The 23,052-nt window shown below is 37.1% G+C and overlaps 1 protein-coding gene across 1 annotated transcript in view; it reads left to right on the top strand.

Moving 5' to 3' along the window:
• The window catches only part of EYA2 (EYA transcriptional coactivator and phosphatase 2), a 116,400-nt gene that overhangs the window by 84,677 nt on the left and 8,671 nt on the right, over positions 1–23,052 (top strand). The window contains exons 7-12 of the mRNA XM_015816650.1: positions 1,827–2,004; positions 2,628–2,752; positions 4,293–4,376; positions 15,367–15,456; positions 21,706–21,764; positions 22,712–22,872. Of these exons, the coding sequence (XP_015672136.1) occupies positions 1,827–2,004; positions 2,628–2,752; positions 4,293–4,376; positions 15,367–15,456; positions 21,706–21,764; positions 22,712–22,872 (697 nt within the window). The remainder of the gene's footprint in view (positions 1–1,826; positions 2,005–2,627; positions 2,753–4,292; positions 4,377–15,366; positions 15,457–21,705; positions 21,765–22,711; positions 22,873–23,052) is intronic.

Genomic DNA, 23,052 nt, shown 5'->3' with positions numbered 1-23,052 from the left:
CGACCTCTGTCCCCCTGCCAATACAGACTGCGTACGGTCGGTGAGGAAGGAGGAGAACCACCGCATAACGGTGCCTCCCACTCCTAACTCACCGAGACGCCGCAGCATGATACCGTGGTCTACGGTATCAAAAGCCGCTGAGAGGTCCAAAAGAACAAGGACAGAGGAGTAACCTCTGTCCCGGGCCCTCCAGAGATCAACTTATTATTATTATTATTAATAATAATAATAATAATAATAATATATTTATGAGCTGCCTTTCCTTTCCAGCCTCTTAAGTTGCCATCAACTAGTCGCTAGGAAAATGAATAATAAAATATCTTAGATTCAGGATTAATAACAGAGTATTCAGCTCAGCAAAGTCAAGCAAAGTCAATTGGTGAAAACGGCAGAAAAACAAAGAGCAACACATTAAAACTTACATATACATTGTTGGTCCAACAACGGGCTCCAGACTTTCTTTTAAAAGACTGACAGGTTGAAAGAGATGAAGATAGTTCTTCTGGCAACTTGGTCCTAAGCCAATAAGAATTTACCAGCACTTGAATGTGGTCCTAGAAACACACTGCCAACCTGTGTAATAATAGAATTGTTGTAATAAAACAATTGCAGATTCTGATCACTTCACTCCCATCACGATCTGGATTGCACTAGTTGAACTTCCTGGTAAAATTTAATACATTGTCTTTATATTATTAGAGCCATTGTAACTAAGATAAAGCTTCTTCTACTCTGAGTAGGAGCAAAAGATCAGCCAGAACAGATATCGTCGTTTCTATCTGACTATTCAGATCAGTATCAGTTTCAAATTAGTATCAAACCTAAGTGATCAAACTGTACACTTAGCACTGTAGAAAGAATGTAGTCACATTTAACAGCATTACGGTATTGGAGATCTCTGTCTGAAGTAGTCTACAGTACAGTGATTCTGTTTGACTTAATAAAAATTATTTGTCTGGTCTTATGCATATATCAGTTCAAAGGGCCACAACCTCTGTGGACAAAAGGTAGAAATGTGTAATGATTATATACATGTTAATAAAACTAAAATCAAAATCTCTTGCTGGTTCTATTCTCCTTATCAATAGCTACATGTAGCAGTTGTTAATTAATATGAGTGACAAACAGAGCTCTGAAGAGTTCTGTAAATCAAACATTGAGACAAGTCATCGAGGAACACCTTCTAGAAGTCATTGTATGAAACTGGGAGGGAAGATGATTTTCCTGATTTTGTTTTCCTTTTACCAACTACTATGTTCACTCTTGTATGTGTAAATCATATCTATAAATAAATGGTGTAAATACATTATATTTAGAAAGGCTATATAAGAATGCTGGTTAAGTTGATGTAGTCCACATATGAAATCACTTTTCTTTTCTTTTTTCTTCACATAAATGCTGAAATGAACATTCAAGGCTAACTTCAAGTTCTGTGGGACATAGAAATGTTAAGAATTACACTCTTAAATTCTTTTTTCATAAGCTTTGACAGCAGCTTCCTCTTCGACGGAAGGGGGTGGGAGATTTAGTCCATGGCAGACTAATTAAAAATACGATTTCAAGAAGAAGACCTCTGCCTCATCTCCAGATCTGAGTGAGCAATGACCAACCCATGGGCTGAATACATTTTAGCATCCTAGATACATTTTTGCACACACCCCATACAGAGTGCCAGCTGATCTGTGAATTTGTAGTTCAATTATAAGAGATGACCAGAATAGAATTTCTAAAAATCTGTTTCATAAATGCACAATTTTTATATATTGGCTATGTGCAGGTTGTTTTGCTTGCATAGAATAATTAAAATTATGTCTCTTTTTTCAAAGGAGTATTCTTCCTATCCCAGCTTCACCCAAAGCCAGTATTCACAGTATTACAACTCTTCCTACAGTTCATCATATATGTCTGCAAATAACATTAGCCCATCAACCATCCCAACATCACCTTATTCTCTACAAGAGTCATCACACAACGTTAGCAGTCAGAGCACTGAATCACTTCCTGGTAAGGGCTTCAAACTAGAAATGTATTTTTCATTATTGATACTGTAGATTAATCTCTTAAACCACAATTTCAACCAGGGCTTAGGTGCAGATCCTATTTTTAGTGACACGAGGGACTTAATTTTGCTATTAAGAATAACTATACGCAAAAGATTTTTGTTTGTAACATTTGTCTGTGATTTTTTTAAAAAGGAAGAAAATTTACATTTAGTTTACTTTGTGATTTTCCCTAAAACAATAATTGTTGTATTTCTTTTAAAGAATGCATTTCTGTACATATTAATATATAATAATATTTTTGGAAACCTCACAACAGTCTCAGTATTATGGTTGAACTACAGTAATGGTGATACCAGGCTAACATTGCAAAGTATAAACAAAGCCTTGGTCATTCACTAATAATTATTCTATACTTAGAAATAATAGGAAGAGCTAAAGAATTGGCAGAAAAATACGACTGTTTGATCCCTTTCAACAGAGAAAAAAAATCAGAAATATTTTACAAACTTATGTCTCTAATTTATGCTGTTGGTATGATTGTTGCTTTGCTATTTTTGGCACTTTGTTGAAACAGCCTAAGAATAATAACTTAGGATGTTACTTTAAGTCAGATTCCTGTTATAGGTGAATATACAACACCTGTAAAAAGCATAGAATCTGACCGGCAGCACAGAGGGACCGATGGAAAACTACGAGGACGATCAAAAAGAAGCAGTGATCCATCCCCGGCAGGAGACACTGATATTGAGGTAAGAATAATAAGTTTTTTTTCTTACTCCTTTCTTTGGTGCTTAAATCTGGCATCTCCAACATGGTATTATGAGGCACTAATGTGATCCCAGATTCTTCATTATGCCGACTAGGTTCACTGACCCACCTGAATTTTAATTTGTCTGAAACCTTCTTTTAACTCCAAAGATGAAAAACTAGCATGTTACAAAGCAAAGTGGCCTTCTCCAGCATCAGCTTCACTTCCAAGAATGCTTGCGGGACCTTTCTTAAAAAATGCTACAGTCCAATGCTTGCTTTAGAACTGCCCAAGAAAAAAATGTTAGAGAAAACCAGAGGTAAAATTGTCTTTGGGCGCGATGGGGGGAGGTATGGCAGGTAGCATTTGGGGAAATCAATGCTTCATAATTGCTTATGTCCCTATGGCAGCTGTTTTGTGAATGGGCACGTGTCCTCCCCCCTTTTGGAAGAACACCCACAACCATATTGTTAAGATTTATATTTGCCCACCAGCTTAAAAAGTTAGAGATTTTGCCTGAAATAAAATGTAGTACTATGAATGATGTATGCCGAGAACAGGGCAGTGCATGCCTGGTTTATGAGGAACCATTGAAGGTGGTTGAACATGTTTAGGAAAGAAAAAGGTGAAGAGTCACATAGTAGTTGTCTTCACGTATCTGAAGGGCTCTCATGGAGAAAGGGAGGTAGATTATTCTGCATTGTCCAAATGTCTGTAACATTCCCAATCTTCAAAAACCCAAAGAAAATATGAATAACTTTATAAAAATAAAGGCCAGTTTAACTTTTTCTGGGCAGCTGGCCATTTATTTTCAATGAAATACTTCTAGAGTGACTTGGCATTAGAGAGTTATGCTTTGCTTTATATCATGCTAATATTGCAGTTGAGAAGGAATTTATTAAAAATTTATTAAAAATTTATTAACTTAGGGGAGACCATGTGCATTGCAATGGGATTCCAAACATATTTGACAGCAGCCTTGTCTTCACCTTTCTATTTTAAATGAAAGAGAAGGGAATGCATCTAATCTAAGCCTCAAGTGGTTTTTAAAAAGTAATACATTATTTATTGATGTGACACTCAATATTCAAAGAGGCTAATCCTCTAAAATAGTCATAGTAAAAAACAGGGGGAAGGTGAGTGAAAAATAGCCAAGGAAAAAAGTGAAAATTTCAGAAGCATTGTTGCAGTTATAATAGTATATTGAGACTAGGAAATTATTCTAACTACTTCAAAGAAAAGGGTGCTTTTGTTTGTTTGGCCTTAGATTTTGGAGCATTTTAAAATAAATAAGGGAGGCATCTCAAGGAAGCATTCTTCTGGGACTCTGACAGCAAGAGGAAGCTGTGACGGCAAGAAGAAAAGGGTGAGATATTTTAGGAACAGGAAGTTTTCAAATAGCTGAGGTAATGCCCCACATAAGCATGATCACTGAGAGGAAGCAAAGAGGTTCTTATTTACATAGTTATGTAATCCAAAATTAGTATATTTCTGCCAGTAATTAGTATATTTTTTTCTCTATTTTTCCACTCCTATGACAGCGTGTGTTTGTATGGGACTTGGATGAGACGATAATTATTTTTCACTCCTTACTCACGGGAACTTTTGCCTCCAGATATGGGAAGGTACTGTTGAGTTCACTTGTGTTATTTTCCAATGTTATTGTTTATTCATTGAGAATTGTAAGAGTAAAGGCAACAGAATCCTAACCAATGTTACTCATCTAGTATATCAATGAAGATTCTCAGTCATCCAGGTTGTCTGAAAGTTCAGTTATGGCAACAGAACTTACTTTAACAATGTACTTATACTTAGAGTTGTATTTGAAAAGTCAAGTTCATAGTTTGAACTTAGTACTGGATTCACCTTTAAACAAGAATACCTGGATGTCAGCAATGAGCAGGAAAGTTTGTTTCATTATTTATTTATTTAATTATTAAATTATGCTCCCATCTCACTGATACAGCAACTCTGGCTTATAATATGATAAAAAGTAAAAAAGTCAGACAATTAAAATAGAGGAATTAAATAAAAAAAACTAAAAAACAAGATGATGGGTAGTCTGAGTGTTGGCATCTTTTCTACCCAGTCAACCACCTCCAATGTAGGAGACCCTTGTTGGGGTCCCAGATGAAGCAGAAGAACCAAATTTTCAGAGTATGGGGGGGCAAACGTCTCTGCCAATAGGAGAAGATACTTTTTTGAAAGTATCTGCATCACTTTTTTGAAATGCCTGAAGTTATCCTTTGTAATGCTAAGGAAGTTGGACATGTTTCTAAATGTACGATCTCTACAAGTTATCTTTCAATTTTATAGAAAAACTCATTCCGCACCCTCCAGTTATTCCGCACCCATCCAACATTACAGTGAGGCATATTAAAAATATAACTCAAGTTAAAAATTATTACACTTTTGTCACTTTTTACCAAAATGTGATTAGAATCTTCCTGCAAAGATTTACAAACGTGTCTAAAACCTGTTTCACAATTGTTTGTTTTTGAAAATTGGATGTTGACAACATTGTGGGACTTCAGGGATATTCTTTGCTCCCATATATCAGGTGCAAACTTGGCTTTGCCACAAAAATAATTGCATTTTTCCATGCAACATTTAACTAGAGGGTTTCTCTGCAAATATTATAATGTGCATAATTCACAGATTTTACATCTCTATAAGCTCCACAAAATACCTAGAAAAAGTAACAGAACTCTAAAGTAAGCAGATATTAACTTGTTGAATACTTTTTTTTACCAATAAAGAAAAAATAAGTTTGTATTCTTTTGATATTAGATCATGTTGCTTCTTTCATGTGGTATGGAGAAGGCTGTATTTGCCATTTATTAGAATGGGATTACTAACTTGGCAGTGATTTAAATAGACTTGACTATTGTAGCAATGACTGCAGAAATAAGATTTGACATCATTTTATGATTCTACCAGCTGCTGTTAACTTTATGATGTCTACAACAATAGGGATAAGTAAACCAAAGCTTAGATTTATTGCCCTCTTTAAAGTTTGAACTCATGTAAAAAGATCCAAAATGTCGATGATACAGAAACTTTCTGAAGCCTTTTTACGTATTCTAACCTTTCCCTGTGAAAAGAGAGCACGTTTGTTTAAAATGTTGGTTGCTTGAAATTTAAATGCTCCAGCAACAGTTACAAATGAATACTGAATATTATGCATAGTGTTTAATATAAGTACAAGTATTTCTTGACTTATGTTCACAATTGGGACAGGAATTGATTTATTTAAAATATTTATATTGCTGCCCATCTTTTAACCAATTCTGGGAAGCCCAATCAAAAATCTGAGTCATTAAGTAAAACAGTCATTAAGCGAGGTTTCACATGACCGCTTCTCTCAAAACCCGCTATTCCAGCACCCAATTGTGATTAAGTTATCTGGTCATCTAGGCCAGTGGTTCTCAACCTGTGGGTCGGGACCCCATTTGGGGTCAATCGACCATTTCATGGGAGTCACCAAGCAAGGCTGTCCACCATTTTTTTTGTCTGCCATTTTTTTTGTCCGCCATTTTTTNGTCCGCCATTTTTTCCCCTTTTCCGGCGGGTGCCTTACCTCCCTTGGGCTGGGCCAGCTGGTGGTCGGCCTGCTCCGTCTCTGCCGCTTGCCAGCTACGCCTCGGCCGGCGCAGGGGGCGGAACCACGCATGCGCGGCGCTCCCGGGCAGGGAAAGTCCTCGACTTACGACCGGTTTAGTCCTCGACTTACGACCGGTTGGGGTCACGGCATTAAAAAGATTGAGAACCACTGATCTAGGCAGATGGAGTTTGAGATAAGGAATGTGTTGATGCCTCAGGAGAGTGGAGGAGACCAGCATTAAGCTCATTTCATGGAAGTGACACATGGATGTTTTGCTGGGTAAAATTTTTTTGAAGAGCTAAGGAAAAGACCTGCTTTTGGATCCAATAGTCAAATCTCATGTCAAGCTTTTCCATTAGAACAGTGGTTCTCAACCTTTTTAATGCCGCGACCCCAACCGGTCGTAAGTCGAGGACTAAACCGGTCGTAAGTCGAGGACTACCCAACCGGTCGTAAGTCAAGGACTATCCCTGCCTGGGAGCACCGCGCATGCGTGGTTCTGCCCCCTGCGCCGGCTGAGGCGTAGCTGGCAAGCGGCAGAGACGGAGCAGGCCGACCACCAGCTGGCCCAGCCCAAGGGAGGTAAGGCACCTGCTGGAAAAGGGGGGGAAAAATGGCGGACAAAAAAAATGGCGGGCAGCCTTGCTTGGCGACCCCCATGAAATTGTCGATCGACCCCAAATGGGGTCCCGACCCACAGGTTGAGAACCACTGCATTAGAACTTATTAGGCAATAAATACTAGGAAATTATTCTCACACAAAATGACCTGGTAAAGTTTTTGCAATCCATTTTAATCACTCTGTTGAAAAGCAGTATTTCTTCAGACAGGTTGTTAATGGGAAAAAAAATAAAGTCATTATGTAAAAGATTTACATAATGATAGAAAAAAACAGAGTTAAGGCAGAAATAAGTATACAAAGGTAAGAAATGAATATAGCAAGCACTATGTTCTGCAGGAGATAATTAGCTATCAGTCTTAGAGTGTAATCAAAAGGAAAAAAACATGAAAGACTTTGAAAAAACTTCTTATTCAGTGATTTCCCCCGCCCCATACAAATAACTGCATGTGCTCACCTTCCCTTTGCTAATTGTGGCAACGGTGAACTTATATTAGTTGTGCTAGTTCTCATACTCTATACTCAGTAGGTTTCCCATGCAAATCTTGCAATATAATCCATCATTAATTACACATGACAGGCATTAGTTCCCCAGTTGCAAAACCAGTATATATTAAAACAAAATCTCTGGACAACTGAGGTCAGCACAAGATTTGCGAACACCTGGTGTATTTTGACATTGTTCTAAGTTTGTCTTCTCTTCTCTTTTCTAGCTTTTTGATCTCAACAGGTGGGCTAGAAATGGGAAAGTACATTATGCTAATATTTTTTTGGTACTAAGCAGCAGAAAAGGAAACACAATCGGAGTGAAGTAATGATTTTCCATGGGAGAAAAAAAAATCACCTACTGGCTTTTAAAATAGCTTTTCATGCCCATAAGAGACTTTAATTGCTGGAATTCATCTCTTGTTCATATCCTGAGCTCTTTTGTTCTAGAATTACTTTACATGAAAGTTCTAGAAACGTCTGAAGTTTTACCTGGCATACAGTATATTTCATAGTTAGTGATGAACCACTAACTTCACATATATTAGTGGTGTGCTGAGAATGCAGGAAGGCAGGATAATAATCAAGTGGTGTTAAAATTATAACTCAGTTATTGTTTGCTGCCATATTGTATGGTTTCAATCAAAATTGGCAATTTGTGGACTTTCCAAAATCTTGCAATACATGGGATATGCCCCAAAGTACAGATTTTAGCTTGTTTCTTTAAGATATGGCATATATGTACATTGAAGATTGGTTCTGCCAGTCTGGGCCCTTATGAGGGGGTTGACAGTGCTTGAAGGCTCCTATTCTCATCAGTGCAATGAGACCAGCTGCCAGAACTTGGTCTCTCATTGGTCAGCTTTTGAGCCTGTTTGGTAATGGTACTCTGTGTCCTATTTCATGGGAAAGGTATACTGGGCCTTTAATCACCCATGTCAGTGCTTTGGGCTTTGCTTAGGATATCACTGTCACCAACATTCTATTTTACCACCAACATTCCCTTCCATTGCCTATGAATTGCTTGTGTCTTTTTTGAAACTTCAGCTCTCAGCTTCTTCTGTCTTCTTTCATGGCTTTTTTCCAACTCTTTCCTCTTTTTGGTCTTCTCCTTCAATGATGCACAACCAAGCCCCTTTTAAAGGACAGGCTTGCAAATTTGAAAGAGTAGGGGCCTGTGAAGAAAAAGGGAAAGGAAAGATGAAGGCATGGGCATTTTCCATCAGTACCTACTCTTCTATTTATAAATGCTGAAAGTAGAATAACAAGAGTTGGAAGGGACCTTGGAGGACTTCTAGTCCAACCCCCTGCTCAGGCAGCAAACCCTATACCATTTCAGACAAATGGTTGTCCAATCTCTTCTTAAAAACTTCCAGGGTTGGAGCATTCACAACTTCTGGAGGCAAGTTGTTGTACTGATTAATTGTTCTGTCAGGAAATTTCTCCTTAGTTCTAGGTTGCTTCTCTCTTTGGTTAGTTTCTGTCCATTGCTTCTTGTCTTGCCTTCAGGTGCTTGACTCCTGAAGGAATAGCTTAATTCCCTCTTCTTTGTGTCAACTCCTGAGATATTGGAACACTGCTATCATGTCACCCCTAGTCCTTCTCTTCATTAAACTAAACATACCCAATTCCCAAGTGTCTCAGCAATAGCAGCACTTAGTCTACCTTGTCTACACCTAAGCAGTCTTGGGCTTCTAATAACTGGCTGGAAAGCCAGCAGAGAATTTCAGGCTAGATTGGAAAGATAGAAGCAAGAGGTTCCAAAGTCCAGGAGCCATAACAGAGAGGTTCTGCCACCTGTATAGTAGATACCCTATACGGTCTTTTTTGTTACATTCTTATCAGGCATGTATTTGAACTTGACAAAGTAGTGCCTTTTTGTGAACTGTATGAATTAAGAATACAGTTATATTATAAATAATTGCTTTCTTAAACACCCTTTTCAAATATACTTTACTCAAAAGATAAATCAGGATGGAGTACAATTTGTCACTGGATCATTCATAAAAAATTCTCATAAAAATTAGCAGAGCTGAGATTTAATATAATTTTGTAATAATTACAAAAGTAATTTCGTCTTAAAATTAATACCTTACCCCCAAAGCAGTGGAAATGTTGTTTGTACTTTTACTAGCTAAAACTTTACTTTTACTATTTTTGTACTAGGAAGAAGTAAAAACTGGCACTTAAAAAGTTAATTGTAGAGGGTCAGAGCCACTTGTTTGGTTTGTAAAGATTCTCATTGCTTGAGTTCAGATCAACTATCTGCTTCTCCCTTGACCTCTGTTAGCCAATTTGGGTATTCTTTGCTTTGTTTGGGAATTGGTCTAATAAGTATGGGCCCCATCAGTGCTGTACAGGCATCTAAAGAGTCCTCTATTCCTTTGACAAACATGAGGCAAAGTGCTTAAGAGCATCTGTTTATTTTATTTCTTTAATGAGAAAACCCTCACTCTTCTTCCTGGTTCAGCTGTGTTTATTTACATTTTGTTACTCGTGTGCACTGGGTACTTTGAAATATTAAAAGCCACTGGAGCCTATTAGGAGACACCCCTCTTGAAAAATGAAACTTAGAAGGGAAAAGGGCAGAACAAGCCCTTCAAAAGAAAGACACAATTCTTTGGAATTCTCTCAAATAGATTATAAAAACAAATAAGCTTTAATTCATAAATGGGTGGATTAACTCAATATGAATGAAATTTGGAAAGGTTTTTTTTAGGAAGATGGAAATATTTGCTTAAGGCAGATGGAAGCTGAATCATATATCCAGTGCTAAATAATAAAAGCATACAATGAATGCAGGCAGCTTCAAGACATTTTGTCATTTGCTGTGAGGGTAGAGCAAGAGAACTGGAATAGAGTGTGCTATGACTACGGAGCAATCTGAAATCTAAGACAAAGGTATGATTTGGTGCATGCATGCATGAGCACCTCTTTGGCACCTCACATGAACATTTTAATCCAAATGCATCTCTAGCATTGTTTGGCCAATGCACTGTCCCAGAAAAAAATGGAGCTGTTTTATGTTTCAGACAAAAACTATGCACATGTTCATCTTCTGATTCACATTTTATTTTTCAAATCTGGCTCGCTAAATCAAGAGATGCAAATAATAGGGCAACCTTGATGTTTGCATCTCTTGATTTAAAAAAGTATGGAAAAAAATTAAAAAAGGAAAAATGTTAGAATATGCAGGTAGTCCTCAACGTACGACCACAACTGAACCCAAAATTTATGTTGCTAAGTGAAAAATTTGTTAAGTGAGTTTTGCTCCATTTTACGACTTTTCTTGCCACATTTGTTAAGTGAATCACTGCAGTTATTAAATTGGTAACATGGTTGTTAATTGAATCTGGTTTTCACATTAACTTTGCTTGTTAAAAGGTTGCAAAAGGTGATCACATGACCCCAGGACACTGGAACTGTCATACAGTAAATGTGAGTCAGTTGTTAAGTATCCGAATGTAAATCACGTGACTATGGGGATGCTGCAACGATCATAAGTGTGAAAAATAGTCATAAGTCACTTTTTTCAGTGCCATTATAACTTCAAATTGTCACTAAGTGAACTGTTGTAAGTCGAGGACTATCTTTATTTGACTTTCATGGGTTGACATGAAAGTAGAGAAGGCAAGGCATGATAATTAGAGTCGTTGCTGTTATCTCCATTATTGATGATTAATATACAGGTTTTCATTTGTAAATCCTATCTCTCTCTTAGTCTTTTCTTCCTTGCCATCTCCCAGGCCCAGGCTTACTTTGAACAACTGTTGTAAAATCCACTGAGTAGTTGATGAAATTATCTTTGAAAATATATGGATTAAAAATTATTAATAACATAGGAATTGCCTTTTGAAATAGTGTGCTTTTTGTGTTCCTTTTGTGGCCAGTGTGCAGAGAAGCACATGGGCTACTTTTCCCCCTCTTTGGAGCTTTACTCAAAAGTGAAAAGACTGGCAGAATAAGGGTACACCTTCATATATGTCTGAAGGTCTCTCCTCCCTTGCACCTAACCTTGCACCAAACATGCCCTGCCAATATTTTGTCACAGCTGTGTCTCGTAAGAGGAGATGCTTTCTTCTCAGTTCCAGATTGTGAGCGGAGCAGTCTGAAGTCGCCTCAGATACATCAGAATTAAAACAGTTTTTTCTCCTTTACTCTACCGCTGTCCAAGGGCAACCTCAGCTTGTATAAAATCTGTTGGACTATTACCTGCGAAAGAAATCAGAGGACCGCAGTGGATCAAATACAAAATTGTAGAAGCAGAATAGGAATAAGCAACGGAGACAACACATTTCTTAGTATTAGTTTTGTTATATTCACATTTATTTAAATAAATGGAGGTGACTCTAGGCAGTTTACATATTAGAGCCAAAATAAATAAGAAAATAAGATTAGTCTAAATGACCAAACTATGAACAACAGTATCCAATGGGACATTCAGGAAAAGAACAAAATGAAGCCCAGTCATGATCACATGACAGAAATCCAATAAGACAGTATGAATTATAAATAAATAAACCCACCAGTCCCAGGGCATGTTAAAAGACTCAGATTTTTAAAGATCTGCAAGATCACAACAGGGTTGGGACCCAATAGACTTCAGGGGAGAAGAACCACAGGGAAATTTTCTGCCAGCTCAAGGATGATTGGACAGGTCTCCGAATTAAGGGTGGGAAATGCCTAACAAAAACAGACAAGCCTTTTTCTTCATGCATATCGATTAGATTAGATTTACTAGAGCTGTCTAACCCGAGAAAGTCGCTGGGTGGCTTAGAGGGCATAAGTTAAAACCAGAACTAAAACATCTTGATTGGACTACACACAGCATTCCCAACATACAAAAACAGACCCAGCAGGGACAGGCCTGGAACTGGGATTTGTACCTATCTTGAGAGAGACGGGATTCATAAATATCAGAGGGCGGGCAGGGTTTGCAACAGAAAAGACACATGGAACATTTCATTGAGGGGAGTTGAAGGGCATCCACTCTGCTGGAAGGCACCAGATATGCAATAGAATAGTGATTCTCAACCTGTGGTACACAGTTTCCTAGAGGGCTACGATGTCATAAGAAGTGCACAAAGCCTTGAAGAAATGTTATGATTTAAATCTTGAGTGAAGTCTTGGTGGTCCGTGGCCATGGTCCATGGCCCCAAAAGGTATTTAAAAGGGGTCCGTGGTGAAGAAAAGATGGAGAACCACTGCAATAGAAGATACAAGCACTCTTGTATACAACATTTTCTTCCATTCAGTCTGATTGGAAGAGAAAAGAGGCAATAGTGTTTGGCGTAACTGGGAGAAAAAACACCATACATATTCTTAAGGCAGCAAAAGGACTTTAATATTTCTCATTAAGCCATTCTGCTATTTACATGGTTGCCTCAATTTTTGGTAATTTATGTAAAACAATTGGTATGATTTTTTTTTAAAAAAATCTATTTCAAGCATTTGAAAGTATACTGCATTTTCCATTCTTCTGTATACAAGAATCTTATATTAATCTTGCTTGTGCCTGTGCCTCCTGGCAACCATTAATTTGCCATTATATGAATTTGTTTTATGAAAAGATTCATGAATGCTTATAAAAAAAACCAGTTGTCAAAAGAGACCCAGTCTGACTCTTTTATTGACATAAATGATTCCCTTAAGCAACATTTTAAAATAAATAATTAGAGAAGAATGGAACAAACAGTATGGTGGAGGGAGGTAGAATTTGTTCTGGAACTCAAACAAACTTGCTTAAATACTAAGTGGTATAATTGCTTTCTTATATTCTCATCAAGGCATAACACTCGACAACTAAAGAATAAAGCTAGCCTATCCTCACTCAGGCATGTGTCACACTCTCTTTTCTTCCCCTCCCAATCTCCTTTCTTTCTAGTTAATACAAGCAAACAAACTGGTTCCATTTTCAAGTAATTAAACCAAATTAAAACTATTAAACTCTTTGGTGACAACTTTATTATTAAAAGCTAACCACAAAGATGAGATTTAACTTGGAAGGCCTTGCATTGTGTAGTAATCTGCCTTTCACCTTTGGCTGACACCTCCAAGAGATAACCCCCCCCCCTCCCTGTAGAATGGAAATCTGACAAATACCCTTAATTAATGCTTTCTTCCTGGTGGAACAGTCATTATTTGTTCATGGCATCAGCAAGTACTTGGCAGGAAGGTAGAAAAGTCTGATTGTTTCAATACAAGAGTAGCTGTGCTTGGAGCTTTTTGTGTGTGTATGTGTGTGTGTGGCTTGTTTTTTGAAAAGCAAAAGAGATGTAGAAGTTCATGACACAAACATTTGGAATGTCAGATGAATTGACACCTGGGTAAGATGGAAGAGCACTCACAAATGGCAGCATACAAGTCTTAACAGTTTACCACTTAAAACCTAAGCCTGACTGTGAATGATTTGGAAGTAGAAACTGAAAAGACAAAGAGTGACTTGCGTTTGAGAGATTGCCAAAGATAAATTTGCCTTCAACTTCCTGTTACAATTTCAGCAAGGGCTCTACTGGTGACGATGGAGGAAGGGGAATTGGGGAAGAATTGCAAGCAGAAATCCAGCCAAATTTATACGGATAGGGGCAGATGGTTAAAAAAATGGAGAGAGAAATCACTAGATACATTTTTAAAACAAGTCTAAACAAATGTTTGTTTGTTGTCTGTTTTCAAAATAAAACTAAGAGCCTGAAGTGAATTTTATTTTGGGACAGTGAGTTTCATAGTCATGCTAATAAACAGAAGGGAGGAACTCCAGCAGAGTGTTGCAAACAGGCCTTTCATGCACTCATATTCCTTAGTTCACATTCACCTTCATCTGTGCAATGGTGTCTCAGTGAGTGGAACAATTTTTCTTTTTTTCAGTAAAGAGGAGCTTCAGGAACTTAATAAATGTTCCCATTCAAGCTAGGATCAAACAGATTATTCTGTTCAAAGCTTTAACTCTGAATATTTATTACAGAGCAAAGCACAGATTGTGGAGGATAATCTAAATGGGACCACATGTGTAAATCTCTGGCAATAATCTTTCCTATCCACCACCATCCTGATCAGTATTGAGGTCACAAAGTGTGACATCAGTACTGCTTGACTTTCATGGGGATGTTGCATTTTTTTTTAAGCTAAAGTAGATTTTGAAGATAGAAAACCAGGTTGAGACGCCTATAAATTCCATTGCATTTTATTTGCACCTGTATCTGTATGGCGATCCTCCAATAAGATCAAAATCACATTTTTAATATCACAATAACCTTCAAGATTAAGCCAGAATATCCAAGGCTATATGATTTCCCAATTTCATGGTGATCTGAACCTCTTCTTCTGATCTTAATGTCTATCATTAAAATTATTCCTTTGAAATATAAGAAAATTAATTAGGATTCCTATGAGAATGACCAGTTCAGAGATGGTACTGTGGATTCTATATGTAAAGTAATAGGGTCGCACAAAATTATTCAGATGAACTCGTCACAAAGCAAGTGAAGCTACTACTTAAAGTGGTTAGGCCTATTCTCACACTACATGGAATTATTTTTGAAACAAGGGTCCTGAACCCTTGATCAGGGCTCAAGCATTTCTCTTGATTAGTTTTGCATACCCATAATAATTACTGATAGCACCCAGCAAAACACAACTTCTTATGTATAGGTTCTAGCTTATAGGCATATAGGATGGGATTTTTATCAGAAACAAGAATATGCAAGGTTTGCAAAAGTTTTAGAAGTGTTTCAGATGTGTGAGCACAATCACAACACTTATAGCCTATTCATCAAAATAATCCTTCTTTTATAGCAGAAATTGTCCTTTCAGAATTAAAGCCCATAATATTTACTTTTCTGAACTTTCACTCTGAGAGTCAAAACTGATAGGTAGAAAAACATAAATAGCTTTTATTTTTCCCCAATAGGACACTACTACGTCAGTTCGGATAGGCCTCATGATGGAAGAAATGATTTTCAATCTTGCAGATACTCATCTGTTCTTTAATGACCTGGAGGTAGGTACTAATTTTATTTCATTTTATTTCTTCTATCGTCTAACTGGGAATTATGAAAACTGGAGGGCATTAGATTGGAGGTACTAGCTCAAACAATTATCATTTGCTTCTTTTCCCCTTCTTCCTTTTATCAAGCGAAGCAAAAAATTCTAAATAAGGTTCAACTTAATCACAGCCTGAGGCTTCTCCACCGAGGACTACTTTGAAGGTTGCAGATGATTCTTGGTTCATGTCCCATGTATCAAAGTGAGGAAAAGAAAACTAAAGCAGATTTGCATACATTTTTGCTTCAGTAATCTTCCTGTTACATAATACAAGTATGGAAGTCACTAAGTTAGTTAATAATAATCAAATGGAGATAATTATCACAACTTAGTAAGAACTACAGTGAAGGTGCTTCCTCGTATTTGGCATGTTTGCTTTTTTGTTTCATTTAGTAACAATATTAACAATTTTACTGCTTCACATCTGGGCATTTGCTGTTTCAGCAGCACCCTGCAGAGCAAATTACACTAGTCCAATCTTGGACCATCAAAACCATCTAAAGAACAACATATCTGTGGAGTCCTTGGTGCTGTTTTCTTGCAGATGTTTCATTACCCGTCTGGGTAACATCATCAGTTCATTGATTAGTGCACTGATGATGTTACCTAGTTGGGTAATGGAACGTCTGCAAGTAAACTACCCGGCTCAGAGAGCATCAAAGACTCCACAGTTCAACTCTGAGCTACACATATTCTCTTCTATTAGAATAATATATCTACTATGAATACCATAGCAATCATGCAAACAAGATTATCACACTCCCAAATTCTAATATAGTTAGAGAGAAAAAAAAGTTGTCTTCCCTCCACTTAATTCATTTCCACATAATAGGAAATTTAGGATTATGACCTGTGGTATATAATCCAAGACTGCATACTTTCTTTGTAAATTATGCAAACTGCATACCTTATGTAAACTTTAGTTGATCTGGTCATTGAGCAGACATCAGCTCTGTTCATTCATAGTACAGGCACAGAACCAGGTCTTTAAGGTCTTATAAAAGGCCTTCAGGATTGGGAGCCATCATGATCTCCAAAAAGAGAATGTCCACAAAGTGGGTACTACAGCAAAAATACCTTATCTTCTATGGGGTGGGCGGGGAAAGAAAGAGAGATTTAATGACCCCTCAGCAGCACCCTGCAGAGCAAATTACACTAGTCCAATGCAAGGTGACAAAAACCTGTGACTATTGCTAGCATATATGCAGTAATCAGCCCAGTTGAAGTTGAGTAAAGGCTTGCATATGTTCCTATATTAGGAGACATACCAAAGAGACCCTCCAGAATAGAGGTCTGCTTCTTCAGGAGAGTGCACCCTCATCCAGAACCAGATAAAACTATCCTGATATCAGATTGTTTCTGGATTAGTAAGCACTCCATCTTTCTGGCATTAAATTTAAGTTTAGTACTTCCCATACAGTCCCTCACAACCGTAGACACCAAGTGAGAAGTTCCATCAGATTACCTGCTTGGCCACGGATGGAGATAAAGGGTTAAGTATTATCAGCATAATTTTAAATATGCTCCTTTTTTCTTTCTATTTTACCATTGTGAAGACTGAAGACAATTTTAAAATACTTTAGACCGTTATAGTGTTTTACTAGGTTAAATAATAGCTAAAGTTTAATATGTTAAGCACAAAATTTAACATCTGAGAGCTATGTATTAAAAATCTGGGTATTTCCAATATAATGACACATGTGGCAAACTGGGTCCTCTGACTAAAATAAATGTGCTATACACAGCCACAAAATAAAGTTACAGAGCTAAAATTATACTCAGTTTAGTTTACCCAGCTGAATGGAGCAGTTTGCGTTGTGTTGTGGTTGAAATATCCGTGGATAACATAGCATTCCTTTCAACAGGTTACCAAAGAAAATAAACAACTTTATAACATCAATTTATTTTCATGAATATTTATATTGCACCCATAATTCTTAGATTCTACTTATTAATAGTAATTTCCACCTATTAATACTTTAAGTCAAAATTCTGAGTATTTTCAAAGTAAAATACATGCAAAGGTCCCGGTGTGTGATTTTTATTAGTATTCACTACAATGAATACAGCATAATAATAGTATACAGTATAATAATACAGTTAATTCAGTGCAATTGGGATATTTCATGATGTAAATGAATGTGCAGTTTTTCCCAAAACATGTTGTTTATTAATTCACTAATTTTAAAAAATTCTAAATAGAAACTATGAAAACCCTTGTGCTAAATGGAAAATACAGACTGAACCCCCTCCCCTTTCTCTCTCTTCCTCCCCCCTCTCTCTCCCTCCCTCTCTCTCTCTCTCCCTCTCTCTCTCTCCCTCTCTCACACACACACTACAGAGTACAGAAATCATGGGAAGGAAGAGAGACCCATTGGTCCTGATGTAACTGCACTGCCCCTGTCTGGAGAAAGAAAAAAAAAGATTTTCATTATATAGGGGTTATTCTGGGAGTTGAAGTCCATACATCTTAAAGCTGCCAAGATTGAGAACAGAATATTTCATCCCCTCTTTGAATTATAGCTCCATTCCTAATTGTGCCTCCTTAGTGACTGCTATTTATCGTTAATAAAAGATGTATATCATATTATTTGGCCCTCACTTCCTTGCTAAGTAGAGGCTTAAATCAAAGATAATTTGGCTCAGGGCTTGTGATTTTGGATACTAAAACACCAGGGGCAGTAGAAATGGGACAAATACACCTCTTCTGATCAATGAGGGTCTACCATTCTTTAATGGCAAATATCAAAAGAATTTTAAAAAGGGTTAAAAATATATCCTTTTCCCCCACTTCAACGAAGAGCCAGTTTGGTCTAGTGCAGGGGTAGACAACCTTGGCTCTTTTATGACTCATGGACTTCAACTCCCAGAATTCCTGAGCCAGGGTCATTTTTCTGAGCAAAAGTGCTTTCCTCATCAGCTTGCTTTTACTCCTAAAGGATAAATGAATATTTACCTAGGAAGAAATGCTTCTGGGAACTTTTGATCAGAGGAAATGGCGAGAGTTCATTAGATTGGTAGACCTGCACTATAACCTAAAAACAAAACAGTGCATTAGATGCTCTGAAGGTCTCATCAAGTCTGGCCTAAAGCAGGAAAGATTCTTGAAAGAAGAGAATACTAAGCATGAAATACGTCACACCACCATCAAGTGGTTTAGGAAGGGAGGCACAACTGATTTTATCCCACAAACACAGTTGTATATTAGTATGTATGAAAGAACTATACAATTGTACGGTGGGGATAAGAGGCATCAGATTAGGTTTTCCATCCAGCTCAGATGGCAATATAATCTTTTGTTGTTTCAGTTGCATAGGAAGTTCCTTCAAGTGTAATCTCAACTTGGTTTTGTATTTTTTTAAATCCCAGTTCACATATTAACTAGTTCATTAGTTAAATCAGTTTGCCTCATTGGAATAAACTGTGTTTTAGTTAAAAACAATACTTTAACTCAGGACTGGAGAATTGACCCATTAATTCTTTGTAGGTCCTCCCCCCCCCAGTACTTCCCAATTCTGCAAAAGAAATTCAGCAACATATTGGTCTTGTTTTGGTGGTGTGGTTTTTTAGTTCTTTGACTTTTTTCTCTCTGGAAATTTAATCCTTTGGGATTTCTGCTGATTAAAGTAAAGTTATTTGAATTTTAATTCAAATCCTTTGGGATTGAAACAACCTAGAAATAATAATGTTAAGTAAATAAAATTAATAAAACCTAAGTAAAGATCACTGATCAGATTATATAATGGAGTATTTGCTTATGTCTGCACATATGGGTAATGTTTTATTAGACCAGTAAATTATTTACTAGCAAATAAAAAAATTACCGTTTGTGATTGATACCATTGATATCATTCTGATGCTTGTTAGTTGAATCCACAGTTTTATGGTTTTCTTCTTTCAAAATGTTGATTTGAATCTGATAGATTGTTTGAATTTGGTTAACCTATGATTTCTCCTTATTGATAAAATCCAAGGTTTTGTCTGAGTATATGCTTGCTCTTGTTGAGTTACTTTCATTAGTTCACAGTTGATTACCCAATGAAATGCTTTAAATATTAAGACATAGTAACACATGCTTTGGGAGACCACAATAATAATGATGATGATGATGATGATGATGATGATGGTGGTGGTGGTGGTGGTGGTGATGGTGGTGGTGGTGGTGGTGATGGTGATGATGATGATGATGATGGTGATGGTGATGATGATGATGGAAGGGACCTTGGAGGTCAGGAAACCCTATACCATTTCGGACAAATAGCTGTCCAGTCTCTTCTTAAAAACTTCCAGTGTTGGAGCATTCACCGCTTCTGGAGGCAGGTTGTTCCACTGGTTAATTGTTCTAACTGTCAGGAAGTTTCTCCTTAGTTCTGGGTTGCTTCTCTCCTTGATTAGTTTCCATCCGTTGCTTCTTGTCCTGCCTTCAGGCGCTTTGGAAAATAGCTTGTGTTTATTTTAACTGCCCATGTGCCAGCATGAGATCCACTAATCAAAGAACTCTGTAAGATCTTAGCATATCAATTAAAGCTAACAGATGTGAATCCTGCACTTGGAAATAACTCATTACCACTCTATATTTGAAAAAAAACCTTGAACTTTACATTCAGTCACCCAGATGTTCACTTCTTCCTGCCTTCCTCAACAAGTCTCAAAAGCAAAATCTGCAAGAATGAAAAATTAGTCTGGTAACATAGTAATGGAGTAAAACTATGATCTGCTTACTTACCTTGTCCAGTTTTGCTGTGTTTTGCCCAGTAACATGATAGTATCAGTCAGCAGTGGACTATGAGGTAGTGTCTCACCAAGTGTCATGGTACTTTATTAAGTCAGAAATGTGATCGCTACTGTTGTCAAACTTTAGCATAGAGAACAGTTCATTCACAAATGAAAAAAACAGATCTTCCTCAAATTCCTTTCCCCTGACATAGCTGTGCTGCTCAGAGCAACTGAAGTTGAGTGGGCTGCGACAATATTGTTCCAGTGTGGCTTTCATATTTCACATGCATGGTTGTGAATGGTTTTATCATTTTGGAAAGCCTGGGAGCGTGATTATAGAAATGTGCTTTTAATTGTCTCAAAAGTGCTTTTAATTCCATTTTGTCAGGCCATGTTTGTACGGTCAACCCTGACTTAATATGCAGCCTGGAAGAGATTGAGGAAGGAAGGAACTATAGATAAAACAATCAGTATGGAATTGCTGTGTCAGATTTGCCCACAGCAAAAACATTTTTATCTTTTAAGGTGTACGGTAGAACTAAAGTGAATTTTGAGTTTTTAACACAGAGAATTCTCTCTTAAAATGTTTCTAAGAAAGTCCAACAAGGTGCACATGTAAAAATACATGGTTTTTATGAATTAGAAATTGTATCTATATGCATATACAGTATAGTACAAGTAGTCCTCACCAACTGCTGTTGGAACTGGCAACTCTGTTGGTAAGCAATGGAATCATAAAGTGAAAATCACATGACTGTGCCTGACTTACAATGTCAGTTCATCAGTTCTGACTGAGGCTGTTAAGTGAATCATTAAGGGTCATTAGGTCTGATATCACCTGACCATGACTTGCAACTTCTTGAAGTCTTCTCCATTGACATCACTTGTCAGAAGCCAGCTGTGAAGGTCGCAGCATCAGAAATACATATCTGTTGCCAAGTGCCTGAATTGCAACCATGTGACTTGTAGGGATACTAAGATGGCTGCTGTTTCAAGGTCTTTTCAACACTGTTGTAACTTTGGTCATTGAATGAGTAGTCAATAAGCAAGGACTACCTGTAATGACACATCTCAGTAGCCTGGTATCTTGGAGTTCTGCATCATAATTTCTGTTCTATCCCTATTCTCATTCTTTAGCATGTTGTGTGGACTCACCCACTTGGGTTTGTAAAACTGTGCTTTATATAGAACATTTATATTTATGTTATTTTATTTATTTTCTTGTTCTTTTATTGCCTGGAATGAATAGAAAACAAGGGAACCTTAGGTGAATAGACACTTCTATGAGTGACTTTATTGTATATGAGTATTATTGAGTTTAACCATATGACATTACAGAAATGCTGAATCTGAAATGCTGCTTGAAATCTGATTACCGTAATTGAACAAAAATCTTCTCTCGGCATAGTTTCTATTGCATTAAAACACTCCATTGTTGTTTTTCATAATGCAATATTTGTTTCCTGACTGTTTCTGGAATGATTTTCAGGACTGTGACCAGATACACATAGATGATGTATCGTCAGATGACAATGGACAAGATTTAAGGTAAGACATTCCAGTCTTGAAGAATCCAGTGTTACTAGATTTAAATATTCCTGGCAGGAAGAAAAGTCATGGCATAAATTCATGTTGGGAAATCTTTTATGTTTTTGAATATTTGAATATTAGAATTTCTGTATTGTGATAAGAAAATTTTTATATTGTGGTCAACAGTGAATTGGTTCAGGTGAAATGGATATATCCCTTATATTTCAATTAATCCTCTACAGTTTGAAAAGCTAAGCAAAATTAGATGATTAGTTCTGATAGGAGGCCATCAGGAAATGCCAGCACTACAAACTAGACTAGAAAATTTTTTTAAAAGTCCCAGAAGAAGGCAATGACAAACTACTTACGTATTGTTTCCCCAGTAAAATGTACAAACTTCTCCATAAAATTAGCAGGAGTCAAATGTGACTTGAAGGAAACTATATTTTATCGGATTTGAGTAAAATGACTATTTGCTTTTAGTGTGGGTCATATAATGGGAATATTTTAAAAAATAGGACTAAAGAATCAACAACATTGGGACTACTGCCCAGTTAGCTTTCATTTTTCAAAGCTCAAGACTTGAGCAAGAGTTTTTGAAAACTCTTTATTTCAGTGGTCTTGCACAAAACAACTTACTAGTAAATTGGAATCTTTGTCTTATTGTTTCTTTTTGTCAAATTTGGAAATTGGAGAAGCTTACTGAAGTTTTGATACCCTGTACCAACAGTGCATTATGGTACATCCGATGACAGCTACATCACTGGCAAAGACAGAACAACTAGGAGAGAGATGGGAAGAGAAAAACAGCATGAGTTTTTTTTTCCTCCTCTGTCCTTAACTTGGCTAGAGGCCTGCAACGTGTCTTAATTTCTCTTAATTTGTCTTTGTTAGTTTCTCAATCCTAATGGAAAATTAGGCTATTATTTTCACTTCTTCCCTTTCTCTTCCTTCCTTTGCCACAGCACATATAATTTCTCAGCAGATGGTTTTCACAGTTCAAATGCTGGAGCAAATCTCTGTCTGGGCTCCGGAGTTCATGGGGGAGTTGATTGGATGAGGAAATTAGCATTCCGCTACCGGAGGGTGAAAGAACTCTATAACACCTACAAAAACAATGTTGGTGGTAAGTGTCTCCCCAACCCATCAGGGAAGTCAGCTTCTCATCTCCCTAAGAATCTGCTTTTCTGTTCTTTTGAGCAAATCAAAGAACACTATGTAATTTAAAGAGAGATGGAAACATCAAAGGAGAAAAATGTTTTATGAATGTCTGTGATTCATCTGGTGGTTTGAATATTGGATTGGA

This window comes from Protobothrops mucrosquamatus, unplaced genomic scaffold (assembly GCF_001527695.2).
Source record: "Protobothrops mucrosquamatus isolate PMUCROS unplaced genomic scaffold, P.Mucros_1.0 scaffold474, whole genome shotgun sequence".
NCBI classification, from domain to species: Eukaryota; Metazoa; Chordata; class Lepidosauria; order Squamata; family Viperidae; genus Protobothrops; species Protobothrops mucrosquamatus.
This window is presented reverse-complemented; position numbering and strand designations above follow the sequence as displayed.